This window comes from Hemiscyllium ocellatum, chromosome 18, assembly GCF_020745735.1.
Source record: "Hemiscyllium ocellatum isolate sHemOce1 chromosome 18, sHemOce1.pat.X.cur, whole genome shotgun sequence".
In the NCBI taxonomy this organism is placed as follows: domain Eukaryota; kingdom Metazoa; phylum Chordata; class Chondrichthyes; order Orectolobiformes; family Hemiscylliidae; genus Hemiscyllium; species Hemiscyllium ocellatum.
The window spans coordinates 67,601,844-67,623,458 of NC_083418.1; the positions used below are offsets into that span (position 1 = coordinate 67,601,844).

The window sequence follows — 21,615 nt, forward strand, 5'->3', positions numbered from 1 at the left end:
CAACATCTGTACTTGCTGTAGTGTCTGTTTATTGTTGTAATTTGGTGATTGTCGTGAAGGGCAGTACTTTCAGTGACTGGTGACCATTATTATGACGCTCAGTGAGACACAGTAACCATTGCAGCGAGGATCAGTGAGACACAGCGAGAGATGGCAACTATGGTCATGGTAGTAAGGCATGGTTCCCCTTTTAGAATCATAGAATCCTTACAATGTGGAAAGAGGCCCTGATGAAGGGCTTTTGCCCGAAACATCGATTTTCCTGCTCCTCAGATGCTGCCAGACCTGCTGTGCTTTTCCAGCACTACTCTAATCTAGACTCTGATTTCCAGCATCTGCAGTCCTTGTTTTTTACCTTTGGCCCAACAAGTCTATACCAACCCTCGGAAAGTAACCCACCCAGATCCATTCCCCATATCCTATATTTACCCCTGACTAATGCACCTAACCTGCACATCCCTGAACACTGTGGTAGTTTAGCACAGCCACTTCACCGAACAAACACACTTTGGACTGTGGGAGGAAACCGGAACAGCCAGAGAAAACCCACACAGACACGGGGACAATGTGCAAACTCCACACAGTTGCCAAGCTGGAATCGAACCAGAGTCCCTGGCGCTGTGATGCTGAGTGATTCACAGTGGCTGATATGGCGGTGCTCAGTGAAACAGTGACTATTTAGTGTGAGGCGTCAATGCCTTGGGTGACTGTGTCTGTGTAGGAGTTTGCACATTCTCCCAGTGTCTGCATGCATTTCTTCTGGAGCTCCAGTTTCCTTCCACATTCCAAAAATGTGCACGTTCCTCTGTATTGGCCATGCTAAATTGCCCATAGTGCCCAGGGCTGTGTAGACTAGGTAGATTAACCATTGTAAATGCAGAGATACGGTGGATCCAGGTGAAATTCTCCTTGGAGGGCTGGTGTGAAATCAATGGGCCAAAATGGGGGGAATTCTCTGATAAATGAACTATGTTGGAGTTGATGAGCTGGTGATCATAACACTGAAGGACAGTGAAACACTGTGGCAGGTGACCAATATGGTAAGGGCAGTGAGGCATGTTGACCATTATAATGAGGGGTCATTAACCCTTGGTCATCAGTGCATAGTGTGGTGATGCTCAGTGTGCCAAGATGACCGGCGTCCATACTTGTGAGGGGCATTTTGTCCTGCTGCACAGTGTGCCAGAATGACCGGTGGCCACATTTGTGAGGGGCATCTTGCCCTGATGCAGTGTGCCAGGATGCCCGGTGGCCATATTTGTGAGGGGCATCTTGCCCTGATGTACGGTATGCAAGGATGACCGGTGGCCATATTTGTGAGAGGCATCTTGCCCCCAGTGCCCGTTGTGCGCGGCCCGGTTGCATGCCCTGCTCAATGATGGCGCCGTTTCCTGAGCTGCCCCCGCTCCAACCCAACCCCCGCTGTGTCACGTGTTTCCGGTCGGTGGGCCGGGAGAAGGTAGGGCGGTTGGAATTGAAGATGGCGGCGCGGAGCCAGGGCGCAGTCGGCAGTGGCGGGGGGCACTGCCACTCCCGCCTCCTTCTGGCCGTCTTCCTCAGCACTCTGAGGAGTTCGCTGGGCACGACGCACTGGATTGTGACCGAGGACGGAAAGATTCAGCAGCAGGTACGGGGCCGGCGGCGCGTGAGGGGAATGAGTGTCCCTCCCCGTGATTTCTCTGTCGTTGTCTCTCTCCCCCCCACCCCACACACACACACACCCAGACACACCCCCAGACACACTGGGCTGCTGCAGAGACAGGCCGAGCCGGTGCTGGACAAGTTCGTGTGTGTTTTGTCTGACGAGGCGGGCCTGCACTGTCACCGTGGAGGTGAGAGGCCATTTCGCCGTGTCACCTGTGCGGTGCCTGGTTGCTGTTTTATTTCCCCCCCCTCCTCCTCCTCCTCCTCCTCCTCCCTGCCCACTGGGCGGTTTCACTTGCTGATCGAAACCTGTGGTTAAAACCCATCCCGACCTTGTGAGTGACTCCCGCCTCCACTTGTGCCCACCCCCGTGACTGAAGAGCAGGGTGGCCACCGAACTGGCCCTTCCTTTATCTTAATAACAAAAAAAAATCCAAAGAATTGCGGATGCTGCAAAACTGAAACTGCTGGAAAAGCTCAGCAGGTCCGGCAGCTTCTGTGGAGAGAAATCAGAGTTAACGCCGAGTGTCCCTTCTTTAGAACTTCTGGGTCATTTTTTCTCTTCCATCATCTTGTAGTTCTTGCCCACATCTGGGTATGTCACATGCAATGTGCCATCACTCGATTTCAAACCTACATTCTCTGCAGCTGAGAAGAACATGGGGAGTAGATGCATGGTAACATGAGGGTTCACCTCTAACGACACACCACCCCCAACTTGGAAATGTACGGTATTGTCATTGTTGCCAGGGGAAATCGGAATTTACTTCCTCCAGCTCCATGGACATACCTGCCGCATCAAAACTGCAACAATTCAGGGTAGCTCATTACCATATTCGAGGGCAGTTTGAGATAACATTATTCCTGTGTGTTAATACCCCAAATTTCAGCTTGTTGCCAGATTAGTTGTAGTGATTTCCCCAGAGAGGGGACCTGTCATGTAGACCTGTTTGAGTGGTCATTGTAACATTTGCATTGAGCACCTTGATATGGTTTGCCCTGAGTGACTATGTAGTCATCTTTGTGGGAGACATGGCCTGCCTCTCTAATTACCGTGTCCTGGAGGGTGGTCTCTGTATTAATGAGTGTAGCATGACTAATGACCACATTGCTTGAGTGTTTGTCTAGTCATCACTTAGCTGTCAATGATTCGCATCAGAAGCAATTCAAGCTTATGAATTTATAAGTGAAGAGACTCACTTTTTGCTTGTGTTGTCTTCCAGACAATGACTGAATCTCTCTATTCTGCTGATCAAAATGTGGCATTGGTACTTTTGATTTCAGAAAGCCATGATGCAATTCAAACTCCAACTGCCATTATTTATGCACTGTGCTTCAGAATGCAGTTGTTTTAAAAGAAAATCATATTCTACATTTGTGTTTAGTTTCAGATTATATAACATTGAGGCAGAAGTAGGTCATTCAGCCTGGTCAACCTGTTAAAACAATGCTGTGCAACCTGAAAGGGTTCCGAAAGGATTTACAAGGATGTTGCCAGGGTTGGAGGATTTGAGCTATAAGAAGAGGTTGAATCGGCTGGGGCTGTTTTCCCTGGAGGGTTGGAAGCTAAGGGGTAACCTTATAGAGGTTTATAAAATCATGAGGGGCTTGGATAGGATAAATAGACAAAGTCTTTTCCCTGGGGTTGGGGAGTCCAGAAGTAGAGGGCATAGGTTTAGGGTGAGAGGAGAAAGATATAAAAGAGACCTAAAGGGCAGCTCTTTCATGCGGTGGGTGGTACGTGTATGGAATGAGCTGCTAGAAGTAGTGATGGAGACTAGTACAATTGCAACATTTAAAAGGCATTTATATGGGTATATGAATAGGAAGGGTTTTGGAGGGATATGGGCTAGGTGCTGGGATATCAGGTGGCATGGACGAGTTGGACTGAAGGGTCTGTTTAGTGTGTTGTATGTCTCTATGACTCTGTAAGTCTTCTCTGCCATTCAGTGAGATTATAGCCAATCTGACAATCTTCAACTCCACCTTCCTGCCTTTTCCCATAACGTTTGATTCAAAATCTGTCCACCTTAACTTTGACTAGTGCTTAACAGCCCAACCACTATAGCTGTCTGAGTTAAAGACTTCCGCGGATTCATTACCCTCTGAAAGAAGAAATTCTGCCTCATTTATTTTCAGGAGATGACTGCTTTTTTTGAGATTATGCCTTCTGATCCTACACTCTCCCAAAACAGGCTACTAGGAGAAATGAGGACTGCAGATGCTGGAGATCAGAGCTGAAAATGTGTTCCTGGAAAAGTGCAGCAGATCAGGCAGAATCCTGAAGGGCTCATGCCCGAAACGTCAATTTTCCTGCTCCTTTTCCAGCAATACACTTTCAGCTGCAACCTTTCTACTCCTACCCTGTCAAGTTCCCAAAGAACAGTTCCCAAACAGGATTTAACAATTTCCATATGTAAATGTAAAATCTACATTAGAGTTACTTCAGTGAATTTATCTAGGCTTGGCATGCATAATTTAAGGTAGTCCAAAAAAATGCTTGATAAGTATCTGCTTTGCATGCAACCTACTGAGAAACTGACCCTCTAAGAATCAGTATTAAGTCTGATGCATGGTAAATATGTTTGATGTATTTTAGCTGAAGTATGAAAGTCCTACGGTAAATGTGACTTGCTACACCTTGGAAGTAGTAACAAAATAGGTAATCAATGAATGGCAGGACACTAGGAAACCCCAAGGGATCTTGAGTGCCTGTCCACAGATCCCTGAAGATGACAAGACAGGTTAGTTAAGATATATGGCACAGTTGCCTTTATCAGTCATGAGAGCAAGGAGGTGATGGTGGAACTGTGCAGAACTTTGATTAGGCCTCAACTGCAGTTCTGTGTGTGTTTCTGATCGCAGTTAGAAAGGACGAATGTGATTGCTATGGAGGGTGTACAGAGGAGATTCACAGGGTGCTGCTTGGAATGGAACAGTTTAGATAAGGATGGCTGGACAAGATCAGGTTGTTGACTTTGGAGCAGAGGAGGCTGAGGACTGGATTGAGGGGCATAGCTAGGCTAGATAAAAGGCAGCTGTTCCCCTTAGTTGAAGGATCAGTAACAAGAGGACGTAATTCCAATTTGAAAGACAGGAGGTTCAGGGGGATTTGAAGAAAAATCTTCACCCACAGAGTGCTGGAACTCTGGACTTCTTGGAGGGTCGTAGAGGCGGGAAACCTCAACCTTTTTAAAAGAGAAATACTTGGATGTGCACTTGAAATATCAAAACATTTAAAGCTATGGGCCAAATACTGGGAAGTGGGACTACTATAGAATTAGAGTAGTTACTTTGTTGATGCAAACTTGATGGATCAAAGGGCTTCTTCTGTACTGTGAGATTCCAAGGTGTGATTGACTTTAATCTAATCAATTATAAAAATGCTTGTTTTTGTGTTGGTAAATCAGCGACATCTCAACAAGTGTTTTGTGTGAGATAGTTTTTGAAATACAATGCAAGAACTTGAAGTGTCACATGTAGATATCTTTTTGATACTATAACCCTATGGTATTTGGATTTTCTGCGACAGGTTGACCTTCATTATAGGGATCAACTTGCAGAAAAGCACACTGAAGCATTTCAGTTTCTTTTTCAGTACCTCTCCATAGAACAAAAGAGTAGTTCAAATAGGAAAATAATTTTTGTATGGTATCAACCAAGGAACAATATAAAATTGATATAATTGCTTTTTCCTTTATCTTTCAAAACTGTCAATTTCTTAAACTCAGTTTCCTAAAATCTTGTTGAAAAGTGCTGAGTTGCTCCTGGCAAAATAGTAAATAGCTATTACAATTTGCTTTGACATGGGGCAATTTCAGATGTTTTTAACATTTAGCATAATGTAAACCTAGACTTAGTGACAAATTCACAAATTTCTGCATGTTGAGAAATGAACTTTTAATTGTAGTGGGAAACTTAATCAATTGAAAATGTCATAGTTTCACCTTGTATTGGAATTGATGGCATCAATAGGAGCACCTTTTTGATTGCACCCTTTTGTAACATTGTCTTTAAACTAACAACCTATATGACCTGTGATTGATAACCTTGCAAGTTTGATGAAAGTAAGTTGTGCACATTGACTGGAACTTGAACCATGCTGGAGTAATATCCAACGTCATTGCTTGGGTGGTAACCTGACACACTGAGTCACTACTTGAAAAGGAAATGGATTTTACATTCCACAGTGGAATTAGAATCAAGGGGCTTCAAAAATTAGTGACACATACATTTCACCAGCTTACCCCCCTGACAGTAAAGCAGAAATAGTTCTATGTCCCAAAACCATCTGGTCCTTATTCACAATTGCTCAGTATGTTAAAATATTGTGAGCCATTTGAAGTTGTAAGAAATCAAATGTATTTTACCTGTACCTTTGCATATTGAAGTAATCTGATTTTAACCTGAAATAAATCTAATTAAATGGTTAATTTTTACATTTAAAAGGACTAAAAGCAAATATTCAATTCAGATCTTTTCCTGCAGCCTTTTATTTTCTCACTCTTAATGGAATTATTCATAACTTGTATTTTTGAACTGATTTTTCAGCCAGTATTTAAGTGGGTTGAATTCTGATTACCTTTGGAAATATGTACTGCAAATTTTTCATTTATACCTAAATTTAAATGTAAGATAAGGGCGGCATGGTGACTCACTGGTTAGCACTACTGCCTTACAGCACCAGGGACCCGGGTTCAATGCCATCTTGGGTGACTGTATAGAGTTTGCACATTCTCCATGTGTTTGTGCGGGTTTCTTCTGGGTTCTATGGCTTCCTCCCACAGTCCAAAGATGTAAGGTTAGGTGGATTGGCTGTGTTAAATTGCCCATAGTGTCCAGGGATGTGCAGGCTCGTTCGATCAGCCATGAGAAATGCAGGGTAACAAAGAGAGGGTCAAAGGTGGGTTGAATAGCCTTCTTCCACACTAGGGATTCTATGATTCTATAAAGATCATTTCAATGTAGGCAAAGCACAGTACAATGCTGATATAAGCAATGTGAAGTAACAGTATGATCCAGTCCTAATTTCAATCTGACAAAATGACTAAGTGCACAAATGTGGCTGGCACAGCATCTTTATCTGCAAGATCAGTGGCTTGAACTTTCTAATAGTATGTCTTTTTGTGTTGGTTAACTTTAGCTTCTCAATGTCTGAACGTACCAAAGGGAAAACTTGATGGTCTCACAACCTTTTTATGCAAAATTTAATAAAATGAATGTTAAGTTGAATTGAGCTACCTAAATTAGTTTTGCAAATCAGAGAAATTTGACTTTATTTTGCATTCCAGTACCAAATTTAACTTTTTAATATTTAGGAAATTTCTTGGCGATTTTGCTAGTGCAGAATCTTGACACAACTGTTTACAGAATCCAGCTCAGGGAAAAAAGACTTTTTTTTTAATTTGAACAAAGCAGATTCTATGCGTAACAAATGCTCATTGATATTGACCCATAAAGTATTTCATGGCCCAACTTTGTAAGCGGCACAAAATGCTGGCTGCAGAGATTTAACAGGTTCTCGAGTGTAGGTTTCCTCTTTTCCAATGCCAGTTCAATTCGCTACAACTACAATGGATCTGTGGTGTCCAAAAACACAGCAGTAACAGACTGTTTGAAACTTTCATACTGATTGTGAGGCAGGACATGAAATACAGAAAGTTGAAACCCTTGGACAGAATGCAAAGTAAAGATTGGAAAATAATATGGGATTATAGATGAAAAATATCTGAACAAAATCTTTAAAATTACATGTAAAGTTTTAAGTCTTCTTAGGGAGTGAGATTTCAGCTTGTAAAATTCATTTTATAGCACTGAGAGGTTGTTCAGTAATTAAACTTTATATGCTGGTTCAAAATTCAGTTACTCCTGTGTTGAACAGGCCATAACATTTTCATTGGTTTTTGCAAAGCAATTCGGTCAGTAGCAGAGGTTCACAATGAACCAATGATTTCAAGACAGCAAAAGTATAGCCTGGAGAGGAGCAAGCTATTGCTGACAGCAACTCTAAAATTTCACATTTCATATGAGTGCCAGAGTTGCTGTCTACATTGTGCAGTAACATCAGCAAGTGCTGTTACCGCCATTATTACTACCCAAAATTTCAAGCAAAACAATGGCCAGCATTGAAAATCTTTAATTTGGTAAGGCTAAAAATAAATGTTGGAAGATTTTTAGTAAAGCTGATTTTTAAAGTGAATATGTTTAGCGTATGTCTCCCACCCTATTTATTCAGTGCACTGTTACACGGTTTAGAGTAATCTGGCTTTACTTTTGTGATTCTGCCAGTTTAGATAGTTGCTTGGCAGCACAAGTATACATGGAATTGATTTGCCTTCTGAGTGTTTTTTCCAAACCTGATTGGAAGCAGCTGGTTGCCAATTATCACTAATCTTTGACTAAATAGCTGAGATTATATCATAGTTGAGAAAATTTAGGCTGAATTAAATGTTCTCTCATGCTAATATATATGTTAATATGTAAATCTGCACTCTTAACATTACAAATTACAGAGGAACAACACTGGCATCTACTAAACAATGTAGAAATTTGCCTGGTCATGTTCTGTTTCCAAAAAGCAGGTCAGGTCTAATGCAACCACTTGCAACCCTCTCCGTCTACTGTTGTTCAGCAGCAAAGGTAATCAACAGTGCTATCAAGTAACGTTGGCAAAAGGATAATCAGTGTGGGTTCTGTCCGATCATTTGGCTTCGGGCCTCATTATGGCCTTACTCGAGCATGGACAAAAGGGCTAAACTCCAAGCGAGCGCATTTGCAAAATGGTTAGGAAGATGGTTATAGGTTTTGGAGGTCATCTTCATCTACTTCATCAATGATTTTTCTTTTGCAAAATGTTCACTATCCACTATGGCAAGAATTGATCAAGATTTTCTTTTTCCCAGAATTTGCACCACCAAAATAACAAGCAATGCCTGTCTCCAACAAGCAAGAATCTAACTATCGCCCTTTAATGTTCAAAGACATTACCAAAATTAAATCCCCACGATCAAAGTCTTGGGCATTGCCATTGTACTGGTCCAGTCAAATGAATGCTGTGCCTACAAGAACAGGTCAGAGGTTAGGAATTCTGCAGCAAGCAACTCACCTTTGTCACCCTAATGAAATATTCTCCACTTGCTTGGATTGGTTGTAGCTTCAACACTCAAAACAAAACTTTTATCATCCAGAACCAATTGATTCAGATCCCATCCACCAATTCGACGTTCACCCACTTCATCATTGACACGATGTACAATGCAAGATTCCTTTAGGAGCACCTTGCAAACCTGTAACCTCTACTGCCTAGAGGGAAGAGGGCAGCAGGTGAATGGGAATACAATGACATTGCTATTCCTTCACTGTTGCTGGGACAAAAATCTAGACCTCCCTTCCTCATAGCTTTGTCATAGACTAATGATATAAAACGAGCCCACACTTGCAGAACTCTAAACAAAAATATGTGCTGTTTAGATGTGTTAATGCTTGCTGAACAATCCCAGCTATACTAGCAACAGGTTTACAGTTAGTAGTGAAGTTTTGAAGCTTGTAGTGTGGCTCATTTCACTTGCTAGCAGTGACATACATTCACTGAGCCGTTTTCTAGAAATAAAAGGAATGTGTTAAGCTTTATCTTTGTTCTTGAATTCTCGTGGAGCCTATAATTCCACTTTACTCACACCACATCATTCAGTTCACTTGACAGCTAGTCAGTACCCTTTTCTCCTGTGGTAGAAATAGTTGTATCTGTATGAAATTTGGTAATCCTTGTGTTGTCCTGTTGAATGAGATGAAAGGCTTTAGAAATATATCTGCCTTCATAAAGTTCTGTCTTTCAAAGAGACTTTGTAAAAGAAAAGGAAGGCAGGTATCTCATGTCTCCTAGCCAATGTTTATTCCTCTATCAATATCGTATTTTTAAAAAAATTATTTGATCATTACTGCTTTGCTGTTGTGAGAGTTTTCTATGTCCAGTTAGGTCTTTTGCATTTTCTACGTTGAAACTGATTATACTTCAAAAATGAATGATTTAGCTGTAAATTACTTTGAAATATACGGTGCTCCAGAAAGACACCATATCGGTGCAAATGTTATATCTCAATCTGCATGATCAGAAACAAGTTTTTTGTTTCTATAAGTACTAGTTATAGGACAGTGTTGTGCAGTAATTGGTGAGTGTGTTTCCCCAGGTTGCAACAGTGACAACACATCCAAAGGAAGTCCTGTACATGCTCTTTTCACAGTCAGCCTTCCAATGTTTGGTCTAAAACATTGACCTCAAATTGCAGAAATATATATGATAATAAACTCTTAAGTGCTTTGAGAGTATTGAGGTCTAGCTGAATGCAAGTTCTTCCATACTCTGGATTTATAATGCTGTTTTAAAATGAAGTGAAAAGACTAAACATATTTGTAGTATTGAACAACGCATTTTGTTGATATTCTTGTTAAAATACCTTGCACTTCCAGGCTAAGCTAAGTAGACTGGGCACTTTTCAGGAGTCATGTTGAGTTGTTTAGGAGTTTGCACAGTACACAGCAGAAAACCTGATTGGGGTAGCCACTGAATGGCTTTGCTGTGTCCTATTTTCATATCAAATTTGCACAGTGAACAAATAGCTCGAATCCTATTTACAAAGTTGCCATTAGTCAGTCTTACTATGAAACAGTAGGAATCCCAATATGTTTATTGACCAGTGAAGGTGAGTTTGCAGAAGGGAAGACACGAGTAGAGTGCCCTTGGCTGACTTTTGAATAGGTAATTGAGCGCAAATAGCTCACTTGACTTCCATGTTAAATGTGAATTTGAACATGACCTGGAGCCCATTAAGATAAACAAGTGAGGATCCAAGCATAGGAAACAAATTATCTTCATATCAGAAATATGCAAATAGTACGAAGTTGAGTGTGATTCCTTCAAAAACACACTTCTCATAGAACCAAACAAAGATACTTATGGCATCTGGGCCTATTAGGGACCAAATGACAAAACCATGTATTTGGGCATTCTTGGTATTGTTAAAGCTGAATTCATAAGTTCAATGAATACTGATTCACACAGTAGTGGTGGGGGATCTAGATTACCATGCTGCAATGATGTCTATGCCTTTCTTGAGGTTTATGTTGGTGAATAGGCTAGTAATGTCAAATGAGTACATGGATTCTGCTTGCTCAAAACCAGTTGTAGCAATATATCCAACCATTTGTCCAGTTCACATTATGCAAAACTAGCTATAACCAAAATTGGGCATAAAGTGACAAACATTTGTACATCTTGAGCAGCTTATGTATGTGGATGTAGTGAGCTATGAGTATGACCCTATTGTATATAAATGCTGAGCTCGTTGCTCAAGCACAAGTCCTGTAAACTATTTCTGAGTTTGCTTTAGAGTAAGGCTTGTCCATTTATTCTCAGCAAGAGGTCTGATCAATACACATTTGGACCTGTCATATTAAGAATAGCATGTACTTTGTTGATATAGCCATTCTAATTAAGGACGACTATTCCAGTCCCTTTGTCAGGGTTACTCATTCAAATGTCTAGGTTTGCTTTGGCCCTCTCAATGCTGTATTCTTGTTGGGTATGAACATGAGACAAGTAGTTGAAAATCTTATAGTATCCATACACTCGATCAGCTGGCCATGTCTTCCAAGGATTCACTACCTTCAGTGGATGCTGATTTTGTTGCCATGCAATAGATGAGTTCAAAGTTTCTTCTTGATAAAAGATGAACACTCACCAAAATATAAAGCATGCACAAGAACAAACTCCTTTTAGACAGTACAGAGCCTGAAAAATATACTGCATGTTTGGTAACATTGCTAATGTAATTAACAATGTGCTTCCACCTAATTGAGTTTACATCCAGACATATTTTGAACAAGTCCTGTTTATGGTGTAATCGTCTGAAACAATATAATGGCTTAAATGGACCAAATCAAAAACTGGAAGAAATTTCTTTGTCAATATTGTTGAGAATACTGCAAACCTACATCCACAGATCATTTTGCTCCATAGGATTGATACAGTTCCATGCATTGCAAAATTGGCCTTATCGGCAACCTCGTTATTAGCACCGAAACCATTTGTGTATTGTGCAAACTTAATGCTAAAATAGGATACATCAGAGCCATCCTGCAGGGTAATGGCTACCCTCAGCAGATAACTTCTCTCTATATATTGTGTAAACTCCTGAATGGTACCAAGCGAGTCACTCTTAGTCCTGACTAAAATGCATGTTCTCAAGATTAAGGGTACAGTATCTCTAGAGTTTGAGCAGCAGGATGTTTCTCTCACTGCTATAATGCTTTAGCAATGTGAGTAGTATTCAATGCCAACGTTGCTGCCTTCAAACTGCCTGTCACACAAATGAGTAATGTGGTCTATGAATTTAGTGCTGGTGAGATGTCAGTTACATATACTAGTCTTTGAGAGATACAGCTTATCAAATTAAATAGCTATCTCTTCAGCTGTTCACAATAAGCAAGGTACAGACCTTTATCTAACTAGCCCTCGCTGGCAAAATTTGAAAGAAAGCAAGCAAGTTAATGTCCATGTCTTATCAATCTTTGCATGTGTCAGTTTGTGAAGGGGTGTATTTAGGAAGATGTAGAGTTATAAGTTAGCAATACATATTTGCGAATTGTCGTTGAAAGATAATTTGTTTGGAATAATATTTCCTTAAGTATGGAAATCGTTCTCATTGAATCTGAGATATCCAGTCAAGTAAATTGACGACTTTAGATAGTTTGATATGTATGATGTATCCCTGAATTGTTGGACCTGATTTTCAGCACACTAACACTGGTGACAAAAATTGAATTATGGCTGGGATGTTATAACAAAGGCAATATAAGATTGGGTATGAAGTTATTAAGTGATAAAGGAGCAAAAAGGGAGAAAAACAAGTCTTATGCTACAAGAAAGATAAGATGACATTAGAAACTGCTTAAACCTTCCTGCAGGTGAAAGAAAAACCCCTGACGAACTTTCACAAGAATCCAAAAGCCAGGTTGATTGAACTAACACACAAATTAGATGTGGAATTGCCTGCCAAATCTAAAAAGGAAGAAATAACTGAAGACCACGTGCAGCATTGGGCTTGATTAGATTGGATTACTTAGTGTGGAAACAGGCCCTTCGGCCCAACAAGTCCGCGCAACCCACCCATTCCCCTACATTTACTCCTTCACCTAACACTATGGGCAATTTAGCATGACCAATTCACATCTTTGAACTGTGGGAGGAAACCGGAGCACCTGGAGGAAACCCACGCAGACACTGGGAGAATGTGCAAACTCCACACAGTCAGTTGCCTGAGGCGGGAATTGAACCCTGGCTGCTTGATGGAAACAATGGATGGAAATAGAACTAAAAGGTTGGAATTTGAGGAAAGTGCATGAGAAAGCAAATTTCAGAGCATGGAATTGCAGATGCAAAGGAGAGAGGGAAAAAAATTAAACTTAGAATGATGCAATTTTTAGAAAAAGTTAATTGTTGATGCAGACTCAAGTGGGAAAATCATAAAACATAATCCAAAATCCTGTAAGAAACTGTTTAAATTTGTACTGGCCCTGCAAAACTTTGAGGCAAAAGCCGTGAAGACATTGGGTATAAGTTTGCTCGCTGAGCTGGAAGGTTCATTTTCAGACATTTCGTCACCATACTAGGGAACATCATCAGTGAGCCTCCAGATGAAGCACTGGTGGTATGGCCTACGTTTTCTTTGCATTTAGGTTTCCTTGGGTTGATGATGTCATTTCCTGTTCTTTCAGGGTGTGGTAAATGGGATCCAAGTCGAAGTGTTTATTGATAGAGTTCCGGTTGGAATGTCATGCTTCTAGGAATTTTCGCGCCTGTCTCTGTTTGGCTTGTACTAGGATGGATGTGTTATCCTAGTTGTAGTGGTGTCCTTCCTTATCGATATGTGAAGATACTAATGAGACTGGGTCATGTCTTTTTGTGGCTTGTTGATGTTCATGTATCCTGGTGACTAGTTTTCTGCTTGTTTGTCCAGTGTAGTGTTTGTTACAGTTCTTGCATGGTATTTTGTAAATGACATTAGTTTTGTTTGTTGTCTGTATAGGGTCTTTCAAGTTCATTAGCTGCTGTTTTATTGTGTTGGTGGGTTTGTGGGCTACCATGATGCCAGAAGCAAACTACAGAAGCAATCATCCCAACATCCAAAAACAAAACTGCATTAGATCATTATTTAAATGAGCCACCACACTCTGCAGCACAGAGGAACTACGAAGAGCAGAGGAAAATCACCTATACGGTGTATTCAAAAAGAACAGGCACCCAATGAAGACAGTCCGCCAATTTCTCAGCAACAAACCTAAACAAGTAGACAAAACATATCCAGAAACCTGAGCCACTCTCCCTTACGTCAAAGACATCTCAGAAGTGATTGCCAGACTACTCAGACCTCTTGGCATCAAATTGGTATTAAAATTACAAAATCACCACATGACCTTAATCAGAGTCACAGAGATGTAAAACACGGAAACAGATCATTTGGTCGAATTCATCCTTGCTGACCAGTTATCCCAATCCATCTAGTCCCACCTGCCATCCCCATATCCCTTCAAACCCTTCCCATTCATATACCTATCCAGATGCCTCTTAAATGTTGCAATTGTACTAGCCTCCACCACTTTTTCTGGTAGCTCATTCCATACACGTGCCACCCTCTGCGTGATAAAGTTGCCCCTTAGGTCTCTCTTATATATTTCCCCTCTCACCCTAAATCTATGACCTCTAGTTCTGGACTCCCTCATCCCATGGAAAAGATTTTGTCTATTTACCCTATCCATGCTCCTCATGATTTTATAAACCTCTATAAGCTCACCCCTCAGCCTCCAACCCTCCAGGGAAAGCAGCCACAGCCTATTCAACCTCTCTCTATTGCTTAGATCCTCCAACTCTGGCAACAAATGTGACACTGTTACTTAAGAAAGGGGCAAAAATTAACCCAGGAAACAACAAACCTGTCGGCTTGACACCAAATTAGGAAAACTGATGGTGATACTATGAGAAAAGGTAAATATGCACTTAAAGAAAAGTAAGTTAACACTATGCAGTCACCACAATTTTCATAAGGAAGGCCACGTGTGACCAATTTAGTTGAGTTCTTAGATGATGTGACACAGGTAGTCAATGAGGATCATTTGTTTTATTCACACACAGGATGTGGCCACCTTCAGAGAATCATATATGAGAACTGGACCTTCTGCTCCTGTACTCCCCTAAAAGTTGGGGAATGCAGACACACTGGTGTCTCTGGCCAGCCCAGCACTTATTGCTCATCCCACACTGCCCAGAGGGCAATGAAAAGTCAGACACATCGCTGTGGGTTTGGAGTCGTGATGACAGATTTCCTTCCATGAAGGATGTTAGTAAAGTAGATGGGTTTTTCCAACAATTGACATTGGTTTTGTGGTCATTCTTAGACCCTTAATTCCAGATTCTTTATTAATGTCAAATTCCACCATCTACCATGGCAGGATTTGAACCCAAGTCCCCCAGACCATTAGCTGAGTTCCTGGATAAGCAGTCTAGTTATAATACCATGTGGCTATTGCCTCTTCATTACTGTGGATCTCATACATCTGGACTTCCAGAAAGCTTTTGATACGATGCCAAATGGCAGGTTGCTTAGCAAATCAGAGCTGTTTGGGGATTGATGGGTCCATGGCATCATGGATTAAAAGTTGCCTACAAGATAGGAAACATTGGAGGTATAGATGAGCATTTCTCAGATTGGAGACAAGTCAAAAATGGTGTTCCCTGGGAATGATGTTGAGACCCTTGCTTTTTCTGCTTTATATAAAATAGTTTTGAGAAGAATGTTGACAGCAAAATCTTTAAATTTGCAGATGATACTAAGCGAGGGAGAATAGGGGACTCTGAGGATGATGCTGATCGACCTCAGAAACAAGTTCACCAGATGAATTTCAATACAGAGAAATGTGAGCGATTGCATTTTTGGTAGAAGAAACATGTAGAGACAATACAAGCTCAATGGTACAACCTTTAGGGGAGTACAGGAGCAGAAGGTCTGTGTTCTCGCATATGATTCTCTAAAGCCAAGTTGAAACAGCTTAAAGGATTCTTGGGCTTATGAATAAAGGCATAGAATACAAAGCAAGGAAATCATGCTATGCCTCTACAGATCATTGATTTGACCACATTTGGAGTCTTGTGTTCAGTTTCTGGGCACCTTATTGAAGGAAGGATGTTAAAGCACTGGGGAGAGTTCAAAGGAGATTTGCTAGAATGGGGGATTTTAAACACAAGGAAAGATTAGAGAAATTGGGCTTATTCTCCTTGGAGCAGAGAAGACAAAGGGGCGAAGAGGATAATTCAAAGTATTTGACGTGTTTATTAATTGTCGCACAGAAAGCAGATCCCAGATTTAACAAGTTGTATGTTTAATTGTGATATACAACATAGAACAATACAGCGCAGAACAGGCCCTTTGGCCCTTGCTGTTGCGCCGACCTGTGAACTATTCTCAGCTCGTCCCCCTACACTATCCCAAAATCATCCATGTGCTTATCTAAGGATTGTTTAAATCTCCCTAATGTGGCTGATTTGACTACATTAGCAGGTAGGGCATTCCACGCCCTTACCACACTCTGCATAAAGAACCTGCCTCTGACACCTGTCTTAAATCTATCACCCCTCAATTTGTAGTTATGCCCTCTCATACAAGCTGACCTCATCATCTGAGGAAAAAGTCTTTCGCTGTCTGCCCTGTCTAATCCTCTGATCATCTTGTATGTCTCTATCACATTTCCCCCTTCAGCCGCCTTCATGCCAATGAGAACAGACCCCAGTCTCTCAGCCTTTCCTCAAAAGACCTTCCCTCCAGACCAGGCAACATCCTGGTAAATCTTCTCTGCATTTTTCCTGCTTCCACATCCTTCCTGTAATGGGACGACCAGAACTGTACACAATATTCCAAGTGTGGCCGCACCAGCGTTTTGTGTAGTTGCAGCATGATATTGCGGTTCTGGAACTCAGTCCCTCTACCAATAAAACCTAACACACTGTATGCCTTCTTAACAGCATTATCCACCTGGGTGGCAACTTTCAGGGATCTACGTACATGGACTCCAAGATCCCCCTGCACATCCACACTACCAGTCTTTCCATTGACCCAGTACTCTGCTTTCCTGTTATTCTTCCCAAAGTGCATCACCTCACTTGAACTCCATTTGCCACCTCTCAACCCAATTCTGCAATTTATCCAAGCCCCCCTGCAATCTGTAACATTCTTCCAAACCGTCCGCTACTCCATCGACTTTAGTGTCATCTGCAAATTTACTAATCCATCCACCTATGCCTACGACTAAGTCGTTTATAAAAATGATAAACAGCAGTCCCAAAACAGATCTTTGTGGCACACCGATAGTAACTGGAGTCCAGGCTGAATATTTTCCATCAACCGCCACTCGCTGCCTTCTTTCAGAAAGCCAATTTCTAATCCAAACTGCTAAATCACCCTCCATTCTATGCGTTTGCATTTTCTCCATCAGCCTACCATGTGGAACCTTATCAAAGGCTTTACTCTCGTCTATGTATACCACGTCAACTGCTCTACTCTTATCTACATGCTTGGTCACCTTCTCAAAAAACTCAATGAGATTTGTGAGACACAACCTGCCCTTGAGGAAACCGTGTTGACTATCTGAAATCAAATTGTTGCTTGCTAGATGATTATAAATCTTATCTCTTATAATCCTTTCTAAAACCTTTCCTACAACAGAAGTAAGGCTCACTAGTCTATAATAGAAGTACATTTTATTCCTGTCCATGCATTATATCATGTAAATTATTATTGTTTTCGCCGCAAGTATATTTTACTCAATTCATCCCATTTTGATTCTGTGATTGTCCTGAAATTGTTTATTCTTTTCAATTATTCCTGCTTCCTTTGCCACACCAAAATGTGATTTCAGCTATGTGATGATCGCTGGCAGTCATACATTGCCTGAACTCTCCAATTTCTCACTCTTTCAAATTCACTGATGTGTGTTTCATGTCTTTTTTCCCTGATGTAGCCTGTATCCAGAAACAGTGTGTTATCAATTGCACTGTTTTGTTTCATAGGGTGCTCCCCACTCTCTTTGTAAATGAAGCCAATTTAACTGCTTTAGTTATTCAGCTTCCACTTAAGAATCGCCATCAACCCATGGGCGAAGTTCCCAGGAATCCTTTCAGTTTTAAAAATATCACTTTCTGTGCAATAGATCATTTTCCCTTTTGGTATTGTATTGTTATCTTGCTGGTGTACTTAGTGCAACAGGTCAGGCAGCATCCAAGGAGCAGGAGATTTGAAGTTTCGGGCATAAGCCCTTCTTCAGGAATTCCTGAAGAAGGGCTTATGCCCGAAACGTCGAATCTCCTGCTCCTTGGATGCTGCCTGACCTGCTGCGCTTTTCCAGCAACACATTTTCAGCTCTGATCTCCAGCATCTGCAGACCTCACTTTCTCCTCTGTGTACTTAGTGCCTTTTATTTCATCTCCAGAAACAGGTGGTTTCCTGATGCTTGCTGCAAAGTTCTACCCCACACTTGTTTTTAAATTTCATTTCTCGAAATGTCTTTCATCACTTCTTAAAGGCAATAGGGGCATTATTTGAAGCGCAACAACTGAACGTAAATGTTTTGTGTGCCAGTACTTGTTTAGCCCAGTGATACGAGGTACTTTGCTGGTCAATCCAGTCTGCTTGTCCTCAAAGCCATTGATACTCATTGATGGCAATGTTTAAAAATTTCTGTAGTGATTGACTGGGCTGGCTCCTTTCACAGCAATCATGTTTGTCATTGTATGTCACTGTATGTCATTGCACATGATGCATTCAAGGCCTCAAAATAAATATAAACAGTGACAACGCATTCTACAGGTTAGACTCAATATAAATTCAATGAAAGTTTGGAGTTACTACTGCTACCAGTGAATTTATCAGTGAATGTAAGAAAAGTCATTGCATTATTTAAAAATACACTTTAACAATCTCCAAGTTGTATCCCTGTTGGTCTGATAATAGATCCTGATTTTGCTCAATGTTTTACTCCAAGGTAGAATAAAAATAAGTTGTTTGTTTTCTAAAAAGTTAGCAAGATGCCAAATTTTAAAAAATTAATTCACTGGTTGAGGGCATCGCTGGCTAGGCAGCATTTATTGTCCACCCTAATTGCCCAGAGGGCAGTTGAGTCAACCACAGTGCTGAGAGTCTGGAGTCACATGTAAGCCAGACTAGTTGAGAATGACAGTTTCCTTCCGTAAAGACATTAATGAACTAGTTGGGGTTTTTTTTTGACTATCGACTATTGGTCGTCATTAGATTCCTAATTCTGCATATTTATTGAATTTAAATTTCCATGGCAGGATTCAAACCCAGAAGGTTATCTGGATTAACAGTACAGCTCGGTCGCTGCCTCCCTGTGACTTTGTAACAGATCATTTTGAATAGCATCTTATTTGTGTACATAATGTGTGAGCCTTCACTTCAGGCTTGGATTCGAAGTATCAAAACAAATCCATAGATACAGGAGAGCAGAGGTAAGCCTGAGCATTGCAAATGTTTCTGAAGGTGACCCTACTGCCAAAACTATGTACTTTTCAAAATGAAAGAGGTATTTGTTTTTCTGTTTGGAGCATGAAACTTCTTGAACTTCAGATTCAGGGCAGACTCTACCATGGGATGTTTCCATTATGTGATCCACAAGCAATACAGGATTTAGCGTTGTTCAATGCAGCAGACTTGACCAGGGAGCCTAAGAAGATGGAACCTTTAGGCGGTAGTGATCATAATATGATAGAATTTACTCTTAAATTTGAGAGGGATAAGATAGAATCAGAGGTAATGGTATTACAGCTGAATAAAGGCAAATACAGAGGCATGTACCCCTTACTAATGCATCTAACCTAAACATCTCTAAACATTATGGGCAGTTTAATATGGCCAATTCACATTTTGAATAGCATCTTATTTGTGTACATAATCTGCGAGCCTTCACTTCAGGTGAGTTACTCCCAGAAATTGTATAGGTGTTCTTCTTCCTCTTTTTGCAGTTCTGGTGTACTGCAGTGTGTTGTGGCCCTTTTGAACAATCCTGATGCAACTTCTTTTGTGTATGTTGGGGTGGTTGCTTTCGTAGTTCAGGACTTGGTCTGTGTGTGTGGCTTTCCTGTATACCTGAAAGCCACACACACAGACCAAGTCCTGAACTACGAAAGCAACCACCCCAACACACACACAAGAAGTTGCATCAAGACACTGTTCAAAAGGGCTATAACACACTGCAGTACACCAGAACTGCAAAAAGAGGAAGAAGAACACCTATACAATGTATTCGCCAAAAACGCATACCCCCAAAATTTCATCAACAGATGCCTAAGGGAAAGACAACGGAACGAGGACATGCCGCAACCCAAAGGACTGGCCACACTACCATACATCAAGAGCATTTCCGAACTGACAGCCAGACTACTACGACCACTAGGACTCATAACAGCACACAAACCAACAGTCACTCTCAGACGACAACTCACCAGAACGAAGGACCCAATACCTAACATGAGCAAAACCAATGTAGTGTACAAAATCCCATGCAAGGACTGCACAAAACACTACATAGGAAAAACAGGAAGACAGCTAACGATCCGCATCCATGAACACCAACTAGCCACGAAATGACACGACCAGCTATCCTTAGTAGCCACACACGTAGATGACAAGCAACCATGAATTCGACTGGGATAGCACTACTATTATAGGACAAGCCAAACAGAACAGCCAGGGAATTCCTAGAGGCATGGCACTCATCCATAGATTCCACCAATAAGCACGTAAACCTGGACCCAGTATACCGGCCACTGCAGCAGACAGCTGGAACTGACAACTGGAAGCGGCAGAGACAAACCACTATAAATGCCGGAGGAAGGATCACCGAAGCGTTTCACAGGAGGCTCCCAAGCACTGAGGATGTCACCTAGACAGGGGACGAAACGTCTGCAACACAAATTCCCAGCTCAGCGAACAGAACCACAACAATCCTTAGAGTATAAAGACTGTAGGAGTGCTTAAGAGAGAAATCAGGAGGGCAAAAAGGGGACATGAGATAGCTTTGTCAAATAGAATTAAGGAGAATCCAAAGGGTTTTTACAAATACATTAAGGACAAAAGGATAACTAGAGCGAGAATAGGGCCTCTCAAAGATCAGCAAGGATACCTTTGTATAGAGCCGCATGAGATGGGGGAGATACTAAACGAGTACTTTGCATCAGTATTTACTGTGGAAATGGACATGGAAGATATAGAATGTAGAGAAATAAATGATGACATCTTGAAAAATGCCCATATTACAGAGGAGGAAGTGCTGGATGTCTTGAGAAGCATAAAAGTGGATGAATCCCCAGGACCTGATCAGGTGTACCCTAGAACTCCGTGGAAAGCTAAGAAAGTGATTGCTGGGCCTCTTACTGCGATATTTGTATCATCGATAGTCACGGGTGAGATGCTGGAAGACTGGAGGTTGGCTTACGTGGTATACTGTTTAAGAAAGGTGGTAAGGACAAGCCAGGGGACCAGTGAACCTGATGTCAGTGGTGGGCGTTTGTTGGAGGGAATCCTGAGGGTTAGGATGTACATGTATTTGGAAAGGCAAGGGCTGATTAGGGATAGTCAACATGGCTTTGTGTGTGGGAAATCATGTCTCACAAAAATGATTGAGTTTTTTGAAGAAGTAACAAAGAGGATCGATAAGGGCAGAGCAGTAGATGTGATCTATATGGACTTCAGTATGGCATTTGACAAGGTTCCCCATGGGCGACTGATTAGCAAGGTTAGATCTCATGGAATACAGGGAGAACTAACCTTTTGGATACAGAACTGGCTCAAAGGTAGAAGACAGAGGGTGGTGGTGGAGGGTTGATTTTCAGACTGGAGGCCTGTGACCAGT

The 21,615-nt window shown here is 41.4% G+C and overlaps 1 protein-coding gene across 1 annotated transcript in view; it reads left to right on the top strand.

Moving 5' to 3' along the window:
* The first annotated feature begins 1,457 nt into the window (after nt 1-1,457).
* Nucleotides 1,458-21,615, top strand: part of ttc17 (tetratricopeptide repeat domain 17) — a 94,367-nt gene continuing 74,209 nt past the window's right edge. The window contains exon 1 of the mRNA XM_060839078.1: nt 1,458-1,627. Within this exon, the coding sequence (XP_060695061.1) occupies nt 1,481-1,627 (147 nt within the window). The 5' untranslated portion in view covers nt 1,458-1,480. The remainder of the gene's footprint in view (nt 1,628-21,615) is intronic.